The 22,313-nt window shown below is 38.8% G+C and overlaps 1 protein-coding gene across 3 annotated transcripts in view; it reads right to left on the bottom strand.

The window, feature by feature from the left end:
* The window catches only part of LOC137633285 (ras-related protein Rab-33B-like), a 116,604-nt gene that overhangs the window by 5,492 nt on the left and 88,799 nt on the right, over positions 1-22,313 (bottom strand). For all 3 annotated transcript variants that reach the window (XM_068365498.1, XM_068365500.1, XM_068365499.1), the window contains exons 2-5: positions 20,885-21,018; positions 14,779-14,872; positions 9,346-9,465; positions 3,333-3,482 (exon numbers count right to left, since the gene is read on the bottom strand). In XM_068365498.1, the coding sequence (XP_068221599.1) occupies positions 3,333-3,482; positions 9,346-9,465; positions 14,779-14,872; positions 20,885-21,018 (498 nt within the window). The remainder of the gene's footprint in view (positions 1-3,332; positions 3,483-9,345; positions 9,466-14,778; positions 14,873-20,884; positions 21,019-22,313) is intronic.

Here is a 22,313-nt window from a genome sequence, read left to right as displayed (position 1 = left end):
TCATAGAGAGGTCAGGTTGGTCTCATTCTCTTGGAAAATGCCTGAATTTTCTGAAAAAAATATAAAAAAAATATGAAAAATTAATTTTTATAGCATTTTTTTGCAAGGACGTACCGGTACGTCCATGGGGGTAAAGGGATGGCTTTTGTGAAACGTACCAGTACGTCCTTTGGGGGTAAAAGGGTTAATAACAACAACAATAATAATAATAATAGCTTTACGTACGCTATTTTACGCTTTTGTTGTAGGATGTGTGTGTCTCTCTCTCTCTCTCTCTCTCGTACGCTTATTCGAAATGTGATTTTTGCAACAAAGAATATTATTGGATGCAGTACTACGTACGTATACATACAAAAGATTCATGGAAAAGAAGCACTTCCATTACATTTGTAGTACAGTACAGTGGTAGCCAACAGCAGCCTTACACCATTCTAATATGGTATGACTGCATCTGATTTGCGTTTCATGTTCGATTTAATTTTACTACGTACTGTATACAGTACTGAATTATTGTATGATCACATTCTCTTTTCGTGTTTTATTTCTTTCTGTGCTTAATTATATGTCATATGTAATGCAATGAACAATCAGTAAGAGCAGATATTACTAATTACAGTATTAATGGAATTACAGGTAACGAAATATCGTATTTGGGGTCTTCAGATATTGCGGTATTTTCGAGATTTCCGGAAAATCCGCGATATGTATATATATATGGGTTATGGAAAAAACCCGCGAAGTGGTGAATCCGCGATGGTCGAACCGCGAAGTAGCGAGGGTTCACTGTAAATGAAATTAACTTAATCCTTAGTCAAAATGAGAAAGGTGAGGAGACTTATTGTAACAGTGTTGCTAACACCACAGAAATGTGAAAAACCAGGATAGGCATTACTTATGGATAGATCAAAGGTATGAGTGAATAGTAGTTCACAGCATTTATGTCATCCAACATTTAGGAATGTGTGTCTCAAGACATTCCCATTTTAAATGAAAGCTCAATATTGATAGGTTTGTTATGAAACCAAATTTTTATGCAAACTCATCACTCATAAGAGTTCCACTGACCTCACAGCCTCATAACCAAAATATAAGAAAAGTAACCAATGGGTAAGTACGACTCCAGGTAGTGCCTACGCTGTGTGACTAATGATCATCTTCCCTCTCCTAGAGAAAAGAGTATATAGTGTCTTAGGACATTTTAATACCATGAACGTGGGCATATATGATACATTTGGTGATAAATTTGGCTTCAAGTCCACTTCTACATAAACTGTAATTTAAAGTACATAATTTAATTTGGAATTATCAGAAACCTAAGTACTGTTCACTATGATTTACATATCACAGAAAAAAAAATATATATATACATAAATGGACATTGATATTGTGATTTTGTAGCATCATAACCACCATATTACGTTTCTAGACTCACAGGGTTAGCTTGAATGATATGTTCTTCGGTGGTAAAAACAATGCTGAAAATGTGTAAAAAATTAAAGAGGGGATGGAAAAAGATAGGACTGAAAATCAGCCAAAAGAAAATGAAATTAATGGTAACTGAAAAGGAAGCAAAGAGAAAACTCAAAATCTGAAAATGGCTATGCAATTATTGGGCTGAACTCAGTACTATACTCTACAGGATGACAAGAGCAAAGGGGGAAGATAAGGTTAACCTCTTCGCTACGATGATGTCGTTATATGTCAAAACATGCCTGGTAATACACACTGTGGCATCGTGTTATGTTATCATCATATTTATTATCATTATTATTATCATTACAAGCTACGCTACGAAGAATATAGGACAGGGTTGTATATCACGTATAGTTCACACTCGGGAAATTTTACTAAAAAATCTCCTCTCCCTAATATTAGCCCCTCCTCCTCCTGTCTTCCACCAATCAACTAAGTCTTTGGGATTCTAGCCTTTAGTTCTGAATATGTAAGAGCTATTTCAGTCTATTTTTGTTACCATACCATAATCACATCATTCTCTCTAGCCAGTGGTGACATTCCCTACCCGAGGTATTGCTCAAACCCCCCTTGACAGCCCCCGCTTGGAGACGTAGGGATCTTCACATCTCCAACTACTACATGCAATTTTAGTCCTTATTCATGATTATGTAAGGTCTATTTTATTGTTTTTCTATGTTGTCACAGTGTTCAAATCACAGAGAAAGCCTCTTTGCCTGACTACAAGTACCACCCACGAGACAAAATCTTACCAGTAATTCAAATTGTTGACACATGACGAGATTTGTCTTATTTATTTTAGTAATTTTTTCTCAACTATCATTTCTAAAAAATAATATTATCTTCATATCTTAAATATTTCATATTAGTATTGTTTATTGTTTTCCTGAGTAAATGTTAGTCTACTGTCATGATTTCCATTTCTTCCAATTCTACGCAGCATTCGTCATGTTCATACATGCACAGAGAGAGTCTCTCTCTCTCTCTCTCTCTCTCTCTCTCTCTCTCTCTCTCTCTCTCTCTCTCTCTCTCTCTCTCTCTCTCTCTCTCTCTCAAATAAATTTGTTTCTTTTGTCAAGATTTTTGTTTATCGTATACCTTATAAATAATACATTATAGATTACTTCTTGTGTTATAGGAAACAAATGGATATCTTCATTACATTTCTGTAAAACGTAAAGTCCATTATTACTGATGAGTAGTTTGATATCTTTCGACGGCAATTCATTGTGGAATTACAGAATAACATGTCACTTCAATGAATATTAAGTTTTTTCACACATGAAATCACAGTGCTTTACCATTATTTTAGAGAAAATTATATAAAAACTAATTTCTGAAAAATTATTCCAGAATCACTTCACAATGAATGGAAAAATATTTTGTTTTAAAGTGAAATACCATGGAAAATAAAGCAATCTTTTGAAAAATTTATGATGTAATCAGCATTGAAACAAATAAACATGGAAATGTGAATTATTATAGAGAAAGTGAGTAAGTATATCCGATGGTGACAAATCTTTTATAAAGCTTGAGTAGAGGATCCGTGGCCTCAAAGTGGAGGGGCTAAGAACACTGTTGTGACAAATAAGTAGGTCTTAGCCGAGGTAGACAAAATGGACTGTGAAGCTGCAGTTGAGAGAGTAGTAAGAGCGGCTGCTACATGGATGAAATGGAAAGGCTTTCTGATAAATGATAAATAAAAATGACCAATTGGAAGTTTTTCTATCTAGCACAGCCATTCATGCATGCTCCATTCAAATGTATAGTCACACAGATTCACGGAAACATTAAAAATCATTATAAAGTAATAATAATAACACTAATGATAATATGAAAAAAAATTCAATAAACCTTACCGGCATACTGTGTTGGTCTGCAAATCGCTGAGCCATATTTGTTGGTACAGCCACTTGGTCTTTACAATCACACTTATTTCCTACCAATATTCTCGGAATGTTAAAAGAAAGGCTATTCATATTGCACTCTTCAATCCACAAGGGCAATGACTGTAAAGCAAGACATCCATGAGCATCATCATTAACATAATTCTTTGATTAAAATTAATCATTTCAATTCTTACAAAAAATATGCTAGGCTCTAATAACCAGCAGGATTCAATACTACGTGCTGCCATGTATAGTGTTCCCCAGTGGTGGGAGGCTTCCCCCTTCTCAGGTTCATGAGTGAAGGTGAGATAGCGGTATTAAGACTAAGAGTGTTGTAACTAACTGTATATTACTGTTGAAATGTCTTACAAACTTATCAGATTCGTTTTCAGACCATTTCCAGTCATGGAGAGAAACTCCAATACAGTACTGTAGTATCATAACATAACTGTATGCTGTTCTGTATCACCCTTACCATATAAACACTTGTGATTTTATACCAAAACTACTGCCTAACCCAAAATAACATTTAATCCTTAAAACTTACAAGTTAAACTAAAATAATTTATGGGTATTTCCCATTAAACTAAACTAAATTACTACATACTAAGTATGTCTTCCGTTGCTAGATTCTAGAGACAAATTATTCCTAAACCCCAAACTCTAACCCAATTTGACATATATACTGCATGACTTTCTCCAAGGACATGTTCTTAATAAACTTCAAATAATTAGCCCTTCCTCTGAAACTGAGGTACTGTATTACATTGGTGACATACTGAAGTTTGTTATTATTATTATTATTATTACTAGCCAAGCTACAACCCTAGTTGGAAAAGCAAAATGCTATAAGCCCAAGGGCTCCAATAGGAAAAAATAGCCCATTGAGGAAGGAAATAAGGAAATAAATAAATGATGAGAACATATTAACAATAAATCATTCTACAAACAGTAACAACGTCAAAACAGATATGTCATATAGAAACTATAAAGACACTTATGTCAGCCTGTTCAACATAAAAACATTTGATGCAACTTTGAACTTTTGAAGTTCTACTGATTCAACTACCCGATTAAAAAAATCATTCCACAACTTGGTCACAGCTGGAATAAAACTTCTAGAATACTGTTTAGTATTGAGCCTCATGATGGAGAAGGCCTGGCTATTAGAATTAACTGCCTGCCTAGTATTACGAATAGGATGGAATTGTCCAGGAAGATCTGAATGTAAAGGATGGTCAGAATTATGAAAAATCTTATGCAACATGCATAATGAACTAATTGAATGACGGTGACAAAGATTAATATCTAGATCAGGAATACGATATTTAATAGACCATAAGTTTCTGTCCAACAAATTAAGATGAGAATCAGCAGCTGAAGACCAGACAGGAGAACAATACTCAAAACAAGGTAGAATGAAAGGATTAAAACACTCTTTCAGAATAGATTGATCACCGAAAATCTTGAAAGACTTTCTCAATAAGCCAATTTTTTATGCAATTGAAGAAGACACAGACCTAATGTGTTTCTCAAAAGTAAATTGCCATCGAGAATCACACCTAAAATTTCAAAAGTCCTACAAAGTTAAAGAAACATTATCAATATTGAGATCCGGATGTTGTAGGGAGCCACTGTCCTTAACCTACTTACAATCATACTTTGAGTTTTGTTAGGATACAACTCCATACCCCATAATTTGCAACATGCACTAATTTTAGCCAGATCTCTATTGAGGGATTCATCAACCCCAGATCTACATTCAGGGGATGGAATTGATGCAGAGAGAGTAGCATCATCAGCATATGCAACAAGCTTGTTTTCTAGGCCAAACCACATGACATGTGTATATAGTATGAAAAGTAATGGGCCAAGAACACTACTCTGTGGAACACCAGATATCACATTCCTATACTCACTATGGTGCCCATCAACAACTACTCTTTGAGATCTATTACTTAAAAAAAAAAAAATCAATAATAATGCTAAGAAACAACCCACCCACTCCCAACTGTTTGAGTTTGAAAACACGGGCCTCATGATTAACATGGTCAAAGGCAGCACTAAAATCAAGGCCAATCATACAAACTTCCTGACCACAATCAAGGGATTTCTGTACAGCATTGGAGATTGTAAAAAGGGCATCACATGCTCCAAGGCCTTTACAAAAACCAAATTGCAAACTAGGGAATAGATGACTACCTTTAACAAACCTATTAAGACGTTTTGTCAGAAGACATTCAAAAACTTTGGATAATATGGGAGTTATGGAAATTGGGCGGCAATAAGTTGGGCTTGAGCTAGCACAAACACATTTACATAGAGGAGTAACATTACCAATTCTCCAACAAGTACTAAAAGCTCCTCTTCTTGCTAACTTGCGCAAAATAACAGATAACTTTGGACTAAGAAACCTGCAGTCTTTATAAAATACAAAGGAAAAATACCATTTAGGTCTACAACTCCATAAGCATCAAGGTCCATCAACAGAGCTTTTATTTCACGAGATTGAGAAGCTAAAGTAGTTGGTTTAGCCTCAGGAAAACAGGAGTGAGGAAGTTCAAGTTTTTCATTACTCTGTTTACTGTTAAAAACATCAGCCAAAAGGGTTGTTTTTCCTTTGGACAGTGAGTGACTGAGCCATCTGGTTTAAGTAAAATCTCTTCTCAAAGAGAGTTCAAGCTTGCACTCAATCCTGGATATGCTCGGTAGGGACGCATCATGGCTCTTATGAGGCACTTAAGTTTGCCAGGGCACCAACCACCCATTGAGAACTACCACTAGAGAGTTCTTGGGTCCTTTGACTGGCCAGACAGTACTACATTAGATCCTTCTCTTTGGTTACGGATAATTTTCCCTTTGCCTTCACATAAACGAATAGTCTAGCATATTTTTTACATATTCTACTCTTTCCCCATACACCTGACAACACAGATTACCAAACAATTCTTCTTTGATCAAGGGGTTAACTACTGTACTGTAATTGTTCAGTGGCTACTTTGCTCTTGGTAAGTGTAGAAGGAACTCTTTAGTTATGGTAAGCAGCTCTTCTAGGAGAAGGACACTCCAAAATCAAACCATTGTTCTCCAGTCTTGGGTAGTACCATAGCCTATGTACTATGGTCTTCCACTGTCTTGGGGTATTGTTCCTTTGCTTGAAGGTACACTCAGGCCCACTATTCTATCTTATTTCTCTTCCTCTTGGTTTTTAAAGTTTTTATAGTTTATGTATGAAAGATTTATTTTAATATTCATTTCTTCATTTCCTTTCCTCACTGGGCTACTTTCCCTGTTGGAGCCCATGGGGTTATAGAATCCTGCTTTTCCAACTAGGGTTGTAGCTTGGCAATATTTTATAATTATAACTTATAATTTATAAGTAAAGGAGGAACTGTTGCATCTACACCAAAGAGTGCAGATTTAAGGGTAAACCACCATATATGTTCAGGAATTGTACCAGAAAGGGTTTCTTTTATGGTTAAATTGTATTCCTTTTCAGTTGAAGCATAAACTCTCTGAGCAAAAGCTCTAAGCTGAGTATAGTTATTCCAGGTCAAATCTGATCTGCTACCCTTCCAAAGATGATAGGCCTCCTGCTTCTCCAAATAAGCATGTCTACATTCATCATTGAACCACGGTTTGTCCTTCACTCGGTACCTTGGCACACGAGAAGGGATATGCCTATCAATTCTGTTGACTAGATTCTCATTCAAAGGGACAACAGTAAGAAACTGATAGGTTGCCACAGGGATGGAATGGAGATAGATAACTTGACGACTGGTAAACAAAATTTTTCAAAGGACTTATGATGCATATGAAAGGACTGTGCTTCTCTACAGCAGAAACATGGGCACTGTCAAAAAAATCTAAAACATTTTGATACAGCATGTTCTCAGAATGTCAAGATTCCCAGCTGGAGTAGAGTGAAAACACCAAAGAATGAATGATGTATTAGTGGAAAAATGTGTCCAGGAGCTGGAAAAACGCTGAGAGCTCATGGGCTGAGATGGTTTGAACATGTGATGAGAAAGGAGGGAACACATCCGGTCCAAATAACAATAGATATAAAAATGGCAGGTCAAACGGCAGTGGGGAGGCCCATGAAACCATGGAGAAATGGAACAGAAGAAGCCTTAGACCTGATGGGAGTTCAGGACAGATGAGAGAGGAAAGAACCAATTTAATGTCAAAACCTGTAAAGGAAGAACCATCATCAAAATATCTGTTAATGATGATATGAAATAGAAAAAAAATATTTATTGTAAAAATGGTTATTTCCATACTCTCTTAAGTGTTCATATTGCTTTTCTCTTGAAGCTGGTTAAGTAACCAGATATAAACAAACTAAAAATTTATAGCTTTCATGGCTTGAAATTACCCTGTCCCTCTAATGTCGTATGGTAGTGTATGGCAATACAACCGCATGGGAAACCCACCACTCCTTTGTCTTTCTGTCCTCTCCTTGTCACATAGTCAACAGCTCTACCAGTGCTCCAGATTGTTATTTTGTTGTTTATGAAATTCTATAGAAACTCATTATTAACTATTATAGATAAATAGGGGATGTCTTCTGACTACTCCTCATGATGGTTTTTAAAGGGATTTATTGCTTGGAGCCAATGTTCCTCATTCTCTTTGTTATATCACCTACCGAGAACAATAGTGTGATTTGAATAACAGTTGTGGAGAATGCACTTCCCTCAGCTCATCTAAAAGAATTTTTTTCAATTAGTAGGTACCCACATAAAAGATTAAAGTTCCAAAAAAAAAAAATCAATTTTAAATCATGAGAAACAGCAGAAAAGACTAAGCTAGTTGATTACTGTGGAAGTGAAATTGCTGATGTTATGCTAGATATTACCAAGCTTAAGGGGGTTGATAGTAATGAGCTTTATAAGCTTTTTACTGAATTTTTTTGTTTTGGTAATCTCAGGTAGCCAAAGAGCTATTGAGCAAACCAAACATAATATGCCCTGTTTTAAAATCTTCGCAAACTCCTCAATTTGTGCTTAACAGTGCTAGTGTACTAGTCAGTTAGAGTTCTTTTTGTGTACACTGCATTGTAGTGTCAATACCCTCTCCTGAGGCCTTGCTCTCTCAAATTACTTCAGGCCCTTCTATGATGCAGATAGCCCTATATGACTGCCTGTACCTGATTCCGAGACAGAAGACCCACCTAACAGTCTGAATCCTTATGTACTTCTGTCTGCTAAAGTAAGCATTCATGAGCAACCTTTGTATATATTTATAATCTCATCAAACCAATTTGAAAAGAGGTGATTGGTCGCTGAACTCTTCAGTATCAAGTCAATTTTACTGGAGACTAAATAATTATTAGCTTACATTGGTTTAGATCTACGATTTTTAATCCTAATACAGTATCTATATTACAATACAATTAAAGTGTTTTGTGAAGGGATATTGTAATATCAATGGCCACTGGGCTCCCTTATCGAGAGTTCTTGGTAAAACCAAATATTTAAAAAATATTCTGTTTCTTAAGAAATGCTGAGAAGTAAATCTAAACTATGTGAAATAAACTGCCCATACGACCAGTCAATATAGCTCTAAAGTTGGAGGCTGAAGGTTTGTGGTTATGGAAAGGACACATTCTGTGGCCTTATCTGTTATTCCTATATTTAAAGTTTGAAAATATACACCACTTTAAAAAGAAATGACTATTATATTGAAAAGAGAAATTTCAAGAAGAAAATAAAGACAAAACTGACAATTAATGACACTATAATAAACTTGAGATGCTTAAATTCAAAACTAAATAATCGTAAATTTTCTTATGGAAAGTAGACAGGAAAAAAATCCAATTATATGTTATTTATTAATAATGGCTAGCTCATGTGTTGAACAATCTGAACTCTGATCCCCGCACATTAAAACCAAGACTGTTTGTAATTTTCAAAAACAGAGGTAAGAAATACAATAAGATAAACAGAACTTAAAAATACAAAGTGCTATCCACTTTTACCTGGAATGATGATATTCTTGTGACATCATAAACAAAGACAATAGCATGAACATTGCGGTAATAGTGTTGCACCATTGACCTTCGAAATCTCTCTTGTCCTGCAGTATCCCATAACTGGAGCTGAAACAATTTTGACCTTTAAAATTCTCGCTATAACTTTATAACATCTACAGTACTGGATTGTAGAGAAAATCTAAATTCTATAATTCATGATTTCATTTGGACATTTCACAATGAAGAATACAAAAAGATGATAACTTAAAATGTAACCTAACTTATTTGCAGAAAAAACATTTACAAAAGGATACTTTTACACAAAAGGAACAGTGAACTGAGGACATAGTTTATAGCTGATCTAAGTAACAGATAACTTTTGATGGCAATTGGTATCTCAGTTACCTGATAACAGTTATTGTACATATTTCAAACGTAGCATCCTATTTTCTTACAAAGGAATAGAATGCACAACATGATAAAGATCAGGCATAAATAACCTAATAAAGATACTTAATATTACTGTGAAGCTTATACCTAAGCGGAGTAAAAAAAAAAAAACAACAAATTTCATTCAAATGAAACCAAGAATCTGTTTTAAAAATGACTAGCAACTTAATCATAACTAAATAATCCTTTTCCTAACTAGAGTTAGGAGGTCAAATTACATAAAAAGGGTACAAATAACAATCTGAAGAACTTAATTTGATAATTTGAAGACAATTTGTATTTTTCCTAACTATACAAACCTAAATCCTTTAAATAGGATAGATATCAATGAATCTGGAATATACGGCCATTAAAATCTATAACAATGAGCACTCACTCTAATTGCAGCTGGGACTTTCTAGGGGGTAGATGATGGTGGGATAGTATGGGTAAAGGACTCAGGTTTGTATACAGTAATTAGGAAAAATACAAATTATCTTCAGCTTTGTCATTTGTTCCAACACACATACAAAACTTTCTCCTTTACATAAGAGATTCGTCCTTAGGTGGGAAGACGTCGCTATTCCAACTGGCTGGGTTAACCCAACTCGGACTTTTGTGTGTGATGCAGAGTTAGGGTTCTTTACACCTCCTGCGCCAGTGGTTTGACAATACCATCGGGTCCACGACCCATGCAAAACACAGTGCAGAGCATAAAACTTGTGTAGTAACACAGTGATAAATACTGTAAATGCAATGGGTTTGCCCACCTACCCACATCTCTAAGTAGTAACAGTGAGACAGTGCTTGGTTACAACCACTCTCCATGCAGTAACTAAGAGGCATACATATAGTGTCTCTCAATAAGTTTGTCTGGATAATACACCTCTCTGCGTTATAACAATGAGGCATATATAAATAAATGGATATACCTAATTAGAACACACTCCCTCTCATAGAGTGTGTGGGAAATGACATAATGAATGGATTTCAGGTGACAGGGTTTATAATGCTGTGCCCCAAGAGAGGGAAAGATGAAAAGGAAAGGAAATGGCTATTCATTCTTCACTTTCATCTCAGTCTAATATGTAACCTCCATCCTCGACCCAAAACTAATCTTCCTATGAGAGGCGCCAAGGTAGTTATACCACCTACTAAGCAGCCACTACAGGCCCTAGCATAATGGTATTTTGGGCCTTGTTCTACAAAGAGATTCTTTTGAAATGCCAGGGTCATGCCAACTCCTCTGACAAACAGTAATGACCTCTAACCTGAGCTCTTCCTGGGACAGAGGATGAGAAAGGTGGATATGTATGACTAATAACTTCTTTCAGCCGAGATTATATCATATTTATGGTCACCTTCTTCTTGACTCTCCCCGTGCTGACAAAAAGGTGCTGCATGTGTACATTTAAGGTAGCACCTCAAGGGACCTCACAGGACACAAAAGCAGTTGATCAGGATTGTCGGTTACCCCTCTAACTTTTCTATCTGATAAGAAGAAAAACTGGAATTGGGAACCAACGGATTCTGGGTTTTAGTAATGAACTCAAGGATGTAGGAGAATGAGAAAAGTTTTCAGCGCTCAGTGCGAGTCATGCTGAAGAAGAGACCATGAAGCTCGCTAACCTGTTTGGCAGAGGCTAAGGCAAGCAAGAAAACTGTTTTAAGGGTAAGGTTCCTCTCTAAAGCGAGCCTTAATGTTTCATAAGGTACCCTCTTGAGGGACTGCAAGATCTCACTGATATCCCAGGGAGGTGGCTTTACTTCCATTGGAAGACAAGGCTAATCAAAGCTCTGTATAAGCATGGCAAATTTGGCTGAAGAATAGATATTAACTCGTTTCAACCTAAGACCCTGTTTCAAGGCTGAGCAACAGCCTTTAACTGCTGATACTAAGCAAAGCTTTTCTCTACGGAGGTAAAGTAAAAATTTGGCTATCAATGGAATAGAGGCTACGAGAGGAGACACTGACCACAGAAGATGGCCCAATTGGCTTGGTATAGAGAAGTTGAAGATTTCAGGAGGTATCCCGACATCACTCATGCAACTTCACGTGAAAAGTCTCTGAGAGGAGATGCTGGATAACCTCCATGCGTGAAGCCAAAGAGATTTCATCGAGCTGTGGAATATCTGGATGGGTGGTTGGTACAACAGGTTGGGGAAAGGAGGCAATTCTTTCGGGAGTCTATTAGAAGAAGTAAAAGGTCCGGATACCATTCTACTTGAGGACATTTTGAGACTACTAGAGTCCTGTATCGAGTTAGGAAGTGGACTGGACTCGGTTCAACACTTCCTATAAGGCAAAATGATGGAAAAGCATAGGGGTCGAGGCCATCATAGGGATGCTGGAATGCATCATAGAACATTGGTTCTGGATCTGGTACCAGTGAGCAGTATATCTGAAGCTTGCGATTCAGCGAAGTTGCAAAAAAGGTAGACTATCGGTGAACCACACAAAGTCAAGACCTTGTTCACTATTTGAGGATGCAAAGACCATTCTAAGCCAACGATCTGCATCTCCCTGCTCAGTTTTGTCTGCTACGATGCTGTTTTTGCCAGGAATAAAGTAAGCTGTTAGAGTGATTGAGTACTGCCTACTCGTGGATCTCTACTGCTAGTTGGCAAAGCTGCAGAGAAGCAGTACCACCTTTTTGTTTATATATTCCACTACGGTGGTGCTGTCTCTCATCAACACCACCAAACGACTGGCCAGAAGAGGGCAAAAGTGTTGAGAGTGCGAGGAGAGCCGCTTGACATTCCAGCACGTCCATTCTACAGTATATCAACAGCCCTGGTCGGGCCAATGACCCAATGCTAGATATTGTAGGAGGTGCGCTCCCCAACTTTTCTTCGACATGTCCTTGAACAGACGAACTTCTGGTGGAAGGGATAACGTGCAAGCCCTTTAAAAGATTTGTCTCATTCAACCACCATTCCAGATTAAGTCTGGAATCCTCCACTAATGGAACTAATGATAGAGGAGGGCTGCTGCCTTGTGACAAGTGTCTCTTCAGTCAAGTAGAATCTGCCCGCTGATACTTCAGTCATGAACAGGAACTGTTGCATAACCTTCTTGAGCTTGTTGTGATTGTCTGACGGAAAGAATCTTGCTGCTACTGTGTCTATAAGCTTGCCCATTCAACTTCTTTCAGTTTACCACAGTCCCAGACTGTTGCAAAAGCGAGAATCTGATCTCGATCCAGTAGCAACTGCTTCTCTGAGTAGGCCAGGATCAGCCAATCATCAAGATACATCAAGCGGCTACCAAGGTGAACACTCATGTGAACACCTGGGGAGCTGTACATAGTGTGAGGCAAGGAGTCTTGAACTAGTAAACAGTACCATGGAAGGAGAAGCGAGATACATTGGAGAGGACTGATGAACAGGCACTTGAAAGTAAGAGTCCCTCAGGTGCACTGAAATCATGAAGTCTCCCTCTCTAATGAAAGACAGTATAGACTGTACTGTTTTCAGCCTGGACTTTGTTTGATGAACTGAGAAGTAGTGTGTTATGTGTCGCTTTAGCATAAGTTCGTTATCTTAGCTTATGATATACATTCAGGTGTTTTTTTTTTTTTTTCCTAGCTTTGCATCAAGTCTGGAAAGCATAACGGAGACACTTCCAATGGAAATGCATCTATGAAGAGGAAAGCCTTTATGATACAACTAAAATAGAACATAGTGAAGTTAAACATAAAATGGAAATACAGTACAAAAAAGGTTAAGAATTGTTATATGTATTAATTACTGTCTACTAGTATTGTTTTAGTGTAGTTTCATGACTGTATAGGGTACAGGTACAGTATTTATATGTATAGAGTACAGTAATATATGAATGGTAAGGGTTTACACTCTCTTTTTTTAAAGTATATTATCCATATACTGTACAGCACATATGTAAGTCTTTATGTACAGTAATGTATGTATAGTATCTTATGTACTGTATAAAAATCCAACTTATTACATATCATAAAAACTGATCTCATTTGTAACTTGAGGACCTCCTGTACGTTAATGCTACTGACCACTGGTCAAGCCGGGATACAGCATGGAGGGGACAAGGCAGACAACACCTTGGCTGCCAACTCAGAAGCCTAGAAGGATGTGCCTTATGCCTTGTGTCTCTCCAAAGAGTTCCCCCATCAGTGAGCGCACTGATGGGTCACCCTGCATGGGTGTTGACGCAACGTTCTCTGGCGTGTAGAACCTTTGCTTCCTGGAAATGAGGGTAGGATATCATTTGACCGACTTGACTCGAGCGAATTCTCAGATCAAATGACAACTCCAAAGAGGGCCTCGAGCTCTCAGGAGCAATGAAGTGCCGATCAAAGAGGAGATTGAAGCAGCAAAAAACATTGTTGTTTTCTTGGACATTGCCAAGAAAGACTCCAGGGAAGGCTTAGCTTGTTTCTTTTCCTTCAGGGCGTATACCTGCCACTGCACAGGAGGCCGCAATTTTCACTCGGCGCATGGGGATGATTGCGAACAATCATGCCCCATACAAGAAGCACAGAGGGAGTGTGGATCGACATCTGGTTTACTTATACCCTTCCCCTGGGGAGTACAAAAATCTTGCTCAGCTTCCATCACAAACTCCATCAATGCATTCACTTCCTAAAATATAAAAGAAAAATAAATTGAAAAAGTTTGGTAATGAGCTGACAGATGTTTACCTGTCAGCGGCTGGATTTAAAGTGAAGCTATTCCGGCTGAGAAAGGGGGCAGTACTCCTCACCCACACCCTTCACCAGCTGGTTAACCACTCGTTAAAAAGTTTTAACAACTGTCTCCAACTTGCGCTGAATCAATCTTCCTAATTAAAGGACGAGGGTTTATATGTCGCATAGGAACAAACGGGTGTTTCTCTTAGGGAGGGACGTCTCATGATCGCCTTTATTCATGAAATCATTTAGCCAACAATTTATAATCCTTTTAACAAGCAACTCTGAATATTTAAATGGGGTATTCAGTTCAAGAATGCAATAGCAATATTTACAAAGTACTTACCACTATATCCTCATTGTCAATTCGTAATCGTTTTTCTCTAAAATCAACACCAATAGTTGCTTCTGTTCCATCTGGAAACTGACCTCCACAAAATCTGTAAACAAATATTGTTACAAATGATCCCGTCAAAACATCTTAAATAAATAAAAATTCAATAGATACACATAATAGAAATGAAATACAGAACCATTCAATATGTATTCACAAAGCATTTATAAATACCTTTGAAATACCACAAATTTTTAGTTATTTGTATTTTTCATAACTAATGTATATAAACCGGAGTTCCTTACTATAAGAGAATAGCTAACAGAGAAGCTGGATCACAGCATTTAAAACTTATAACAAAGTGTCAACAACTAATAGGTGGGTTACCTGTTGGTAGCTGGAAGGCAACCATCCCCTTCGGTTGGCTCATAGACAACTCAGTTAGATAGCAGAAGAGACTTAGTGGGGGTTGGTGCTGGCAAGAAAGTTTAAGTAAAGGACTCAGGTTTCTATGTTTAGGAAAAATAAAAATTACTTTAAAAATTAGTGATTTGTTCCTAAAGAATAAAAGCCTTTGTCCTTTACTATAGGAGACACATTCTTAGGTGGGAGGAAATCACCATTCCAACTGGCAGGAAAATTAAATGGGAACTCGAGACTTGAGCATTCGAGATGCTGAAGAATCAGGGTTCCTTACCACTCGTGAACCAGGAAAAAAACTTGTGGGTAACGTTGCCCATGTCTAGAAGGTTTATACTTGAGCCAGAGTCCTGTATTGTAACGTGGCAAAAGAAAAATGGGTTATAGACGCTACCACTGGAGGCCATTTTATGATTATTGGGTTTGCCTGGATACATTATTTTCCCCCTCGTAAAGAGTGTAGAGAAAAGATTCGCCTGCGTCTTGTACGCAGGGTAGCTGTAAGCTAAGTGATCTTACCTAACTTTCACATCTAGTCCAGTTGGCGAGGTATTCTAAGCTGTGCCCCAAGGGGGGGGGGGGAAAGACTGAAAGGAATGAAAAGGCCAGTCCTTCTTCACCTTCATCCCAGACTTACACATAGCCCCTCAGCCTTTGAGCTGCAGTTACTGGTCCAACAAGAGGAGCTGAAGTAGTTAAATCACCTGCTGCGCAACTACTACAGGTCCCAGTATTCATGGACCTGTGAGTCACATCCCACGGGTAATATGAGGTGAAGATTGCCTGGCATTTCGAGGGGTTCCTTCCGAAAGCTAGAGGTGCTTACACCTCCGACATCATGGGCTATTACTCAAACCTCTTCCGAAGGAAGAGACGACAAGGTTCGTGAGATAACTTCTCTCAGCCGGAGGGAGTTGGTGTTCTTCGAAAGCTTCTTCTTTGTCCGCCCTGTACTAACAAAGAGGTGCTGCATGTGAGGCCAAATACACCTGAGGTAGCACCTTGGAGCCCTTACAGGGCATAGTAACAGTTGATCAGGATCCTCAGTTACCTCTCAAAGATTTAATATCTGAAAAGTTAAAAACCTTGGGTCTGGTATCGACACGTTATAGGTCTTGGCTAAGAAGTCAGGGAGAATTAAAGCAAGACCTGGCTCCAACCCCTTGAATAGGTGATGTTAAAAGAGAGACATACAGTTCACCAACCTGCTTAGCCGAGGCTAGTGCGAGCAGGAATACAACTTTCAAGGTAAAGTTTCTGTCCAAGGCTTGCCTCAATGGTTAAAAGATGGAGGATTCACTTTAACTGGAGGGCAGGAAGACCTTCGATCAAAGGGATTAACCGGTGATGAGTTGTGGGACAGAGGGTGATGGAGAAAGCTGACCAGAAACATCGACCCCACATAGAAGTGGGAAAAGATGTAGACAAAGAAGAAGAAGAAGAGGTCTGTTCAGAAATCCATACTATATGAGCATGGAGATTTCCTCTGTGAGAAAGAAATATCTACCCCCTTTAGGTATCTCCTGGATGGCGGGTGAACTGGGATCTAGAAAAAGGCGTCTTTTAGATCTAAAGTTATATTGAAGTCCTATGATCTTATCATCTGAATAACTGTGGCTAATGTCTTCATTCTGAACTGGGTCTGATGGACAAAGTTTTTCAGGGCTGAGAGGTCTCTGGCCTCCAGATGCCTTCCTCACAAGAGTCGATTGTAGAAGCCGAGAGGCCAGTCCTCGAACTCTTGCAGAGCGTCCTTCTCTAAAATATTCCAGACTTCTTGCTGAAGGGCAAGATTGTCCAGAAATCCAGGTGATAGGATGACAACATTGTCAGAGAAGGAATCAAAAGAGGGGGAAAGCAGATGAAAAGGGGCAGAGGTAAGCAGAACTGTCCAGCTTTCAGCCCCGTGGAACCCCCACTATTTCCAATTCCTTTATAAAGATCCCCCCACTGGTGGTAGGGTGGGGGAATGCCTGTACATGTACTAGCGTAGGCATTTCCTTTTCTCTGCCTATGCTATGTCCTTGGTTCAGACAGGGAAAGACTGGCATGGTTTTTTAAGAATGAACTGCTGTGGCTACAATCCTCCTTTCTGCAATGTTTTTCAGGGATGTGATTACTGACCTGATGACCCAGTTGTTCTAACGAGAAAGGCCGTAACTGGCAAAAGGACACAGCCTTCTGCATAAGAGAGTCCTATGGCTCCTTCCTCCATTTTTTGGTGGTGGCTGCTGCTGTACTTCCACTGGCGGGAACAAAGACAATTGTTTCACGACTTCTCAGCACTTTAGCACCCAGTTGGTTCACTAATTGGCTGCGTGAACTCCACCGCCCTCACACCGGTTAGGACAATGTCCTTTAGTGCCTACTTCTTAAGGTTAGTTAAATCCTCTGTATTGGCCAGGTAACCGACCATTCCTGACTACAGTAGTCAGTCCATGAGGCTGCCTGCAAGGGGTTCATAGCTGTGGCCTCCATATTAGATGCTTCTTCCTGCGAAAACAAGACTGGCACTTTCTAAAGTCTCTTGGAAGAGCATCCTGCCATAAGTGTCACTGCCACAAGATCCAGAGGAATAGGGTCTGGAAAAGCCTTGATGGTCGGTCTTGTAATACCTCATCTGCTAAAGAAGCGGAACCGGAACTAGGCATGAAGACTTTCCCGATCTTAAGGAGTTTCAGGAAACCTGGTTTTCCACTTTATCCAGAACTTCCTTTGCCAAAGTTGACCTTATAAGCTCCAAAGGTTTAGCGTAGGAGAGGATGCGGCATAGGTGGTCAATGGTCGCCAACCTCCCCTTTGCGGAGAAAGTTAAAGCTTCACCGAGGATATTTATACAACGAATGTTCCTAGGAACCTTAAAGAAAGTTCACTCTGACTCTCCCTCTTCTATAGCTGGCATCTTGGGACTCGCTGGCTGAGGAAGTTCTTCCAAGACTTCCGGATCTCTGTCTGATAGAACGTTAACCAGTACATCGATGTCTTTGAGGTCTGCAGGTTTGTCATCCAAATCAAGCAGGAAGCAGGCAGTACTGCTCCACTTCTATGCTCAGAGATTCTAACGACTTGCAGCTGTTGCTGCAACCTAGGGTCTTTAGGAGGTGCCTTCTTCAGTACCGTCTTAATGACCTTACTCTCTCTCTTCCTGGCACCTGCTGAAAAAGGATGTTCCGCTGTATAAGTTATTGGTGACAGCTGATAATTCTCCACAAAGGAGATCTCCCAAGGGAGAGAGAGCCACATGGGTACATACTAGGGATTGCTTCACGGAATCTCGAGATCTCGTTGCTTTATTGTCCAGGAAAATTCCCGGGATTTTATTTTCTTCCCGGGCAATCCCAGCTTCTTTAAAAATATGTGCAAATGAAAAAAAAATAATACATCTTCAATAACTAGCAGCTATTGCCGTATAAGTGTAACTATTACCTAACACTGTTCTAAATGATTTAGAAGTATTGCCAGCGAAAATTGTTCTTTTGTCTACAGCAAAAAGACTTACTGTATTTGTATTTATGATGAAAATAGTGATGAAATGTTTGCTTTATCCAAATCCGAAAAAGAAAGGGTGTCCCAATGAGTCAACCCAGATCGAAGCTGATAGAGGGAGCAATAAAAAAAAAACGAGTGCATCCCTTAAACAGCCCAAACAAGTCAGGGGATTAGCAAGAGCATAATTGAAGAATTTAAAATTTTTGAAGCAACTGGAAGAAAAATAGTAAACATAACCAAGAGAACAGCTGCATTAGAATCTATAGTATACCACCAAAATCTGTCGAAGCAGAAAGAGCTTTTTCAGCTGTAATTCTAATAGTAAGGCTGCCTCCATCATGAGGCTCATTAATACACAGTATTCTAGAAGTTTAATTCCAGCGGTGACCAAGTTGTGGAATGATCTTCCTAATTGGGTAGTTGAATCGGTAGAACTTCAAAAGTTCAAACTTGTAGCAAGTGATTTTATGTTGAACAGGCTTACACAAGTCTTTTTATAGTTTATATATTATCGTTATTATTATTACTGGCTAAGCTACAACCCTAATTGGAAAAGCAGGATGCTATAAGCCCAGGGGGTCCAACAGGGAAAATAGCCCAAGTAAGGAAAAGAAAGAAGAAAAAATAAAATATTTTAAGAACAGTAACATCAAAATAAATATCTCCTATACAAACTATAAAAACTTTAACAAAACAAGAGGAAGAGAAATAAGATAGAATAGTGTGCCCGAGTGTACCCTCAAGCAAAATAACTCTAGCCCAAGACAATAGAAGACCATGGTACAGAGGCTATGGCACTACCCAAGACTAGGGAACAATAGTTTGATTTTGGCGCGTCCCTCTCCTAGAAGAGCTCCTTACCATAGCTAAAGAGTCTCTTCTACCCTTGCCTAAAGAAAAGTGACTACTGAACAATGACAGTGCAGTAACCCCTTAGGCGATGAAGAACTGTTGGGTAGTCTCAGTGTTGTCAGGTGTATGAGGACAGAGGAGAGTATGCAAAAAATGGGTCAGACAATTCGGTGTATGTGTAGGCAAAGGTAAAATGAACCTTAACCAGAGAGAAGGATCCAACGTAATACTGTCAGGCCAGTCAAAGGACCCCATAACTCTTTAGCGGTAGTATCTCAATGGGTAGCTGGTGCCCTACCTGACATATCTGTTTTGATGATGTTACTGTTTTTAAAATAATTTTTTGTCAATTTTTTCTCTTCGTTTATTTATTTCCTTATCTCCTTTCCTCACTGGGATATTTTTCCCTGTTGGAGCCCTTGGGCTTATACCATTTTGCTTTTCCAATTAGGGTTGTAGCTTGGCTAGTAATGATAATAATAATACTATTTATCATGAGACTTAGAACTTGTCTAAGGGATAAAAGAGTTAATCATTAGTTTTCTACATTCACATTTCAACTCAAAATAGTTTGTACTTTGTATTAACAGCTAGAAGAGAAATTTATTATTTTCCTACTTTTGGTATTTTATCAAAAGGACGATATATGAATATTTTTTTTCCTATAACTGCCATAGAAGCAGGTTTCATGTAACTTTACCCTTTCCGTAGATGTTTGTAGACAAAGAATCATTTTAATCAGCGGTAGCACAAATGGAGAAGGGCCATCAAGCTCTGATGGAAACGGCAAACCCCACATGCTACCCGCACCTGAAATCCACCGACGTACGTCCAAAGGCTCCTTGCTCCTGCTGCACACTCCTTGGGAAAAGAGCCAGGGGAGCAAGTGCAGAAGCACCCGATGAGTGAATGGAAGAAGCAAGGAGTCCACAGCCTACATTAAGCAAAAACATAGAGAGAGAGAGAATGGATTTACAGCCAATTTAACAAAAACACAGGTTGTAAAGTCCATCCTCTATTAACGACCTCTTGCTCCACACAATCACTAAGTTAACAGTCAGTATTTACTTCCTGAAGAAAAAGAAATTGAAAAGTTTGCTTGAGGGCGCATCAGTACATCTGTACTTGATGCAGCCAAAAACTTAAGTAAAGAGACTTAAACAGGTTACGGGACAGGGCTCATGACCTTCACTTTCACCTCATTAACTATTTCAACTGGTTTGTATTTCGTGTAGAAATAAAGATCAGTCACATATAAAGTATTAAACAAGAAATCTTCAAACACTTCAAATTAAATTATCATCACAAAGTTTCATGCATCATTATCAATTAATCAAATTTCTCTACTGTACTGTACCTGAAAGTAAGACAAGTTTTCCCTACGCAGCTATCTCCAACCACAATTATCTTGAATGTTTTCTGTCTGCGATCCCTCAACAGTGCACCACTTTGGGCAAATGTCTGTGCGTTACTGCTACTCATTGTACATTTCTGAAATGTGAAATAATTTTATGTAGATTAAAGATATCACCTTTATTTTCATATCATAATAACTCATCCACAAATGCAATTACAGTATAGTGTTCTGCAACTCATCATATATTATCATTCAAGTAAACATTAGAAAAGGGTAGACAAAAGCATCAAAATTTTAGTCAAAATTGAAGCAAATTTTTCATCAGAAACCCATTATATCCGAGTGAATCAGAGACACTAATCATCAATAAAAAAATCTGATGATCCTACTATGTTGGTACTCAAATGTACAGACTCTCAGGATAGCCTTTTTAAATTTTCATGCTAAATTCATTAATCCCTCTTTTTCTAAGATGGTTTATTTTCAACATGCTGTCACAATGCATAGCAATATGCTTGCATCAGATATGTCTTCAGCAATTGGAGAAAATGAGCATGTCACTTCAACATGAAGTAGAGAAGGATTACAGGAATCCTACTCAGTCAGTAACACCCAAATGAAAACAATAGAGTATATACTCACATACTGTACCTCATGAAGTAGTTTTGAACAAACTAGATATTCCTGGTAGACCTCCTGAGAGTAACAGCTAATGTGGGAGAGTTCAGGTGAGTCCTCTTCTAATGAGAAGCCTGAGACTATGGGGGATCAAGGACAGTCTCATGAACCTCCAAATCTCTCTCTCTCTCTCCCAGACATGAACAAATCCACTCTCTCCACAGAACAGTGAAACTTGCAGTAAGCCTTGCAGTGCATTCTGTGGTGATAAATCTAATAGGATCTCCTCTTGCTCTGCCAACTGTTCAGGGATAAGGATGGAGAGCGCCCTTCTGCAGCATGGTCTGGACTTCAGTCCTAAGGGCCAGCTCCTTTGCGGATCCCTTCGCATAGAAGCTTAGATGCACCATCCAGGGTTCTGCCCCATGAAGCTGCAACCTCTGCCAGAGGCACTGTAGGCATCCTCCCACAGGTGGTAGATGAAGAGGAATGCCAATCCTAGAGGGAGTGACCACCTAGGCCACTTCCCTTTCCTCCCTTCTTTCCTCTGAAGAACTTGGCCTCTTTCTGGCCTTTGGATGGAAAGGGCAACTTAGACACCTTTGTGGGTCCTGAGGACCTAGAAGCTGAAGGGTGAGAAGAGGAAGGTGCTTGCCGAGTACAAGATGACTGGGAAGGTCTACCATAGGGCCTCGATGTCATGGCTCTATGGAGGAGAGAATCATTTGACAATTTCCTCCATCGTTCAGCAGCCCTCTCTACCTCCTCTGGGATGAGGAGAGAACCCTCGAGGGTGGAGTTCCTCAACCGG

Source organism: Palaemon carinicauda, chromosome 42, assembly GCF_036898095.1.
Source record: "Palaemon carinicauda isolate YSFRI2023 chromosome 42, ASM3689809v2, whole genome shotgun sequence".
In the NCBI taxonomy this organism is placed as follows: domain Eukaryota; kingdom Metazoa; phylum Arthropoda; class Malacostraca; order Decapoda; family Palaemonidae; genus Palaemon; species Palaemon carinicauda.
Note: the sequence above shows the minus strand (reverse complement) of the source record. Positions and strands in the feature narration are given on the sequence as shown.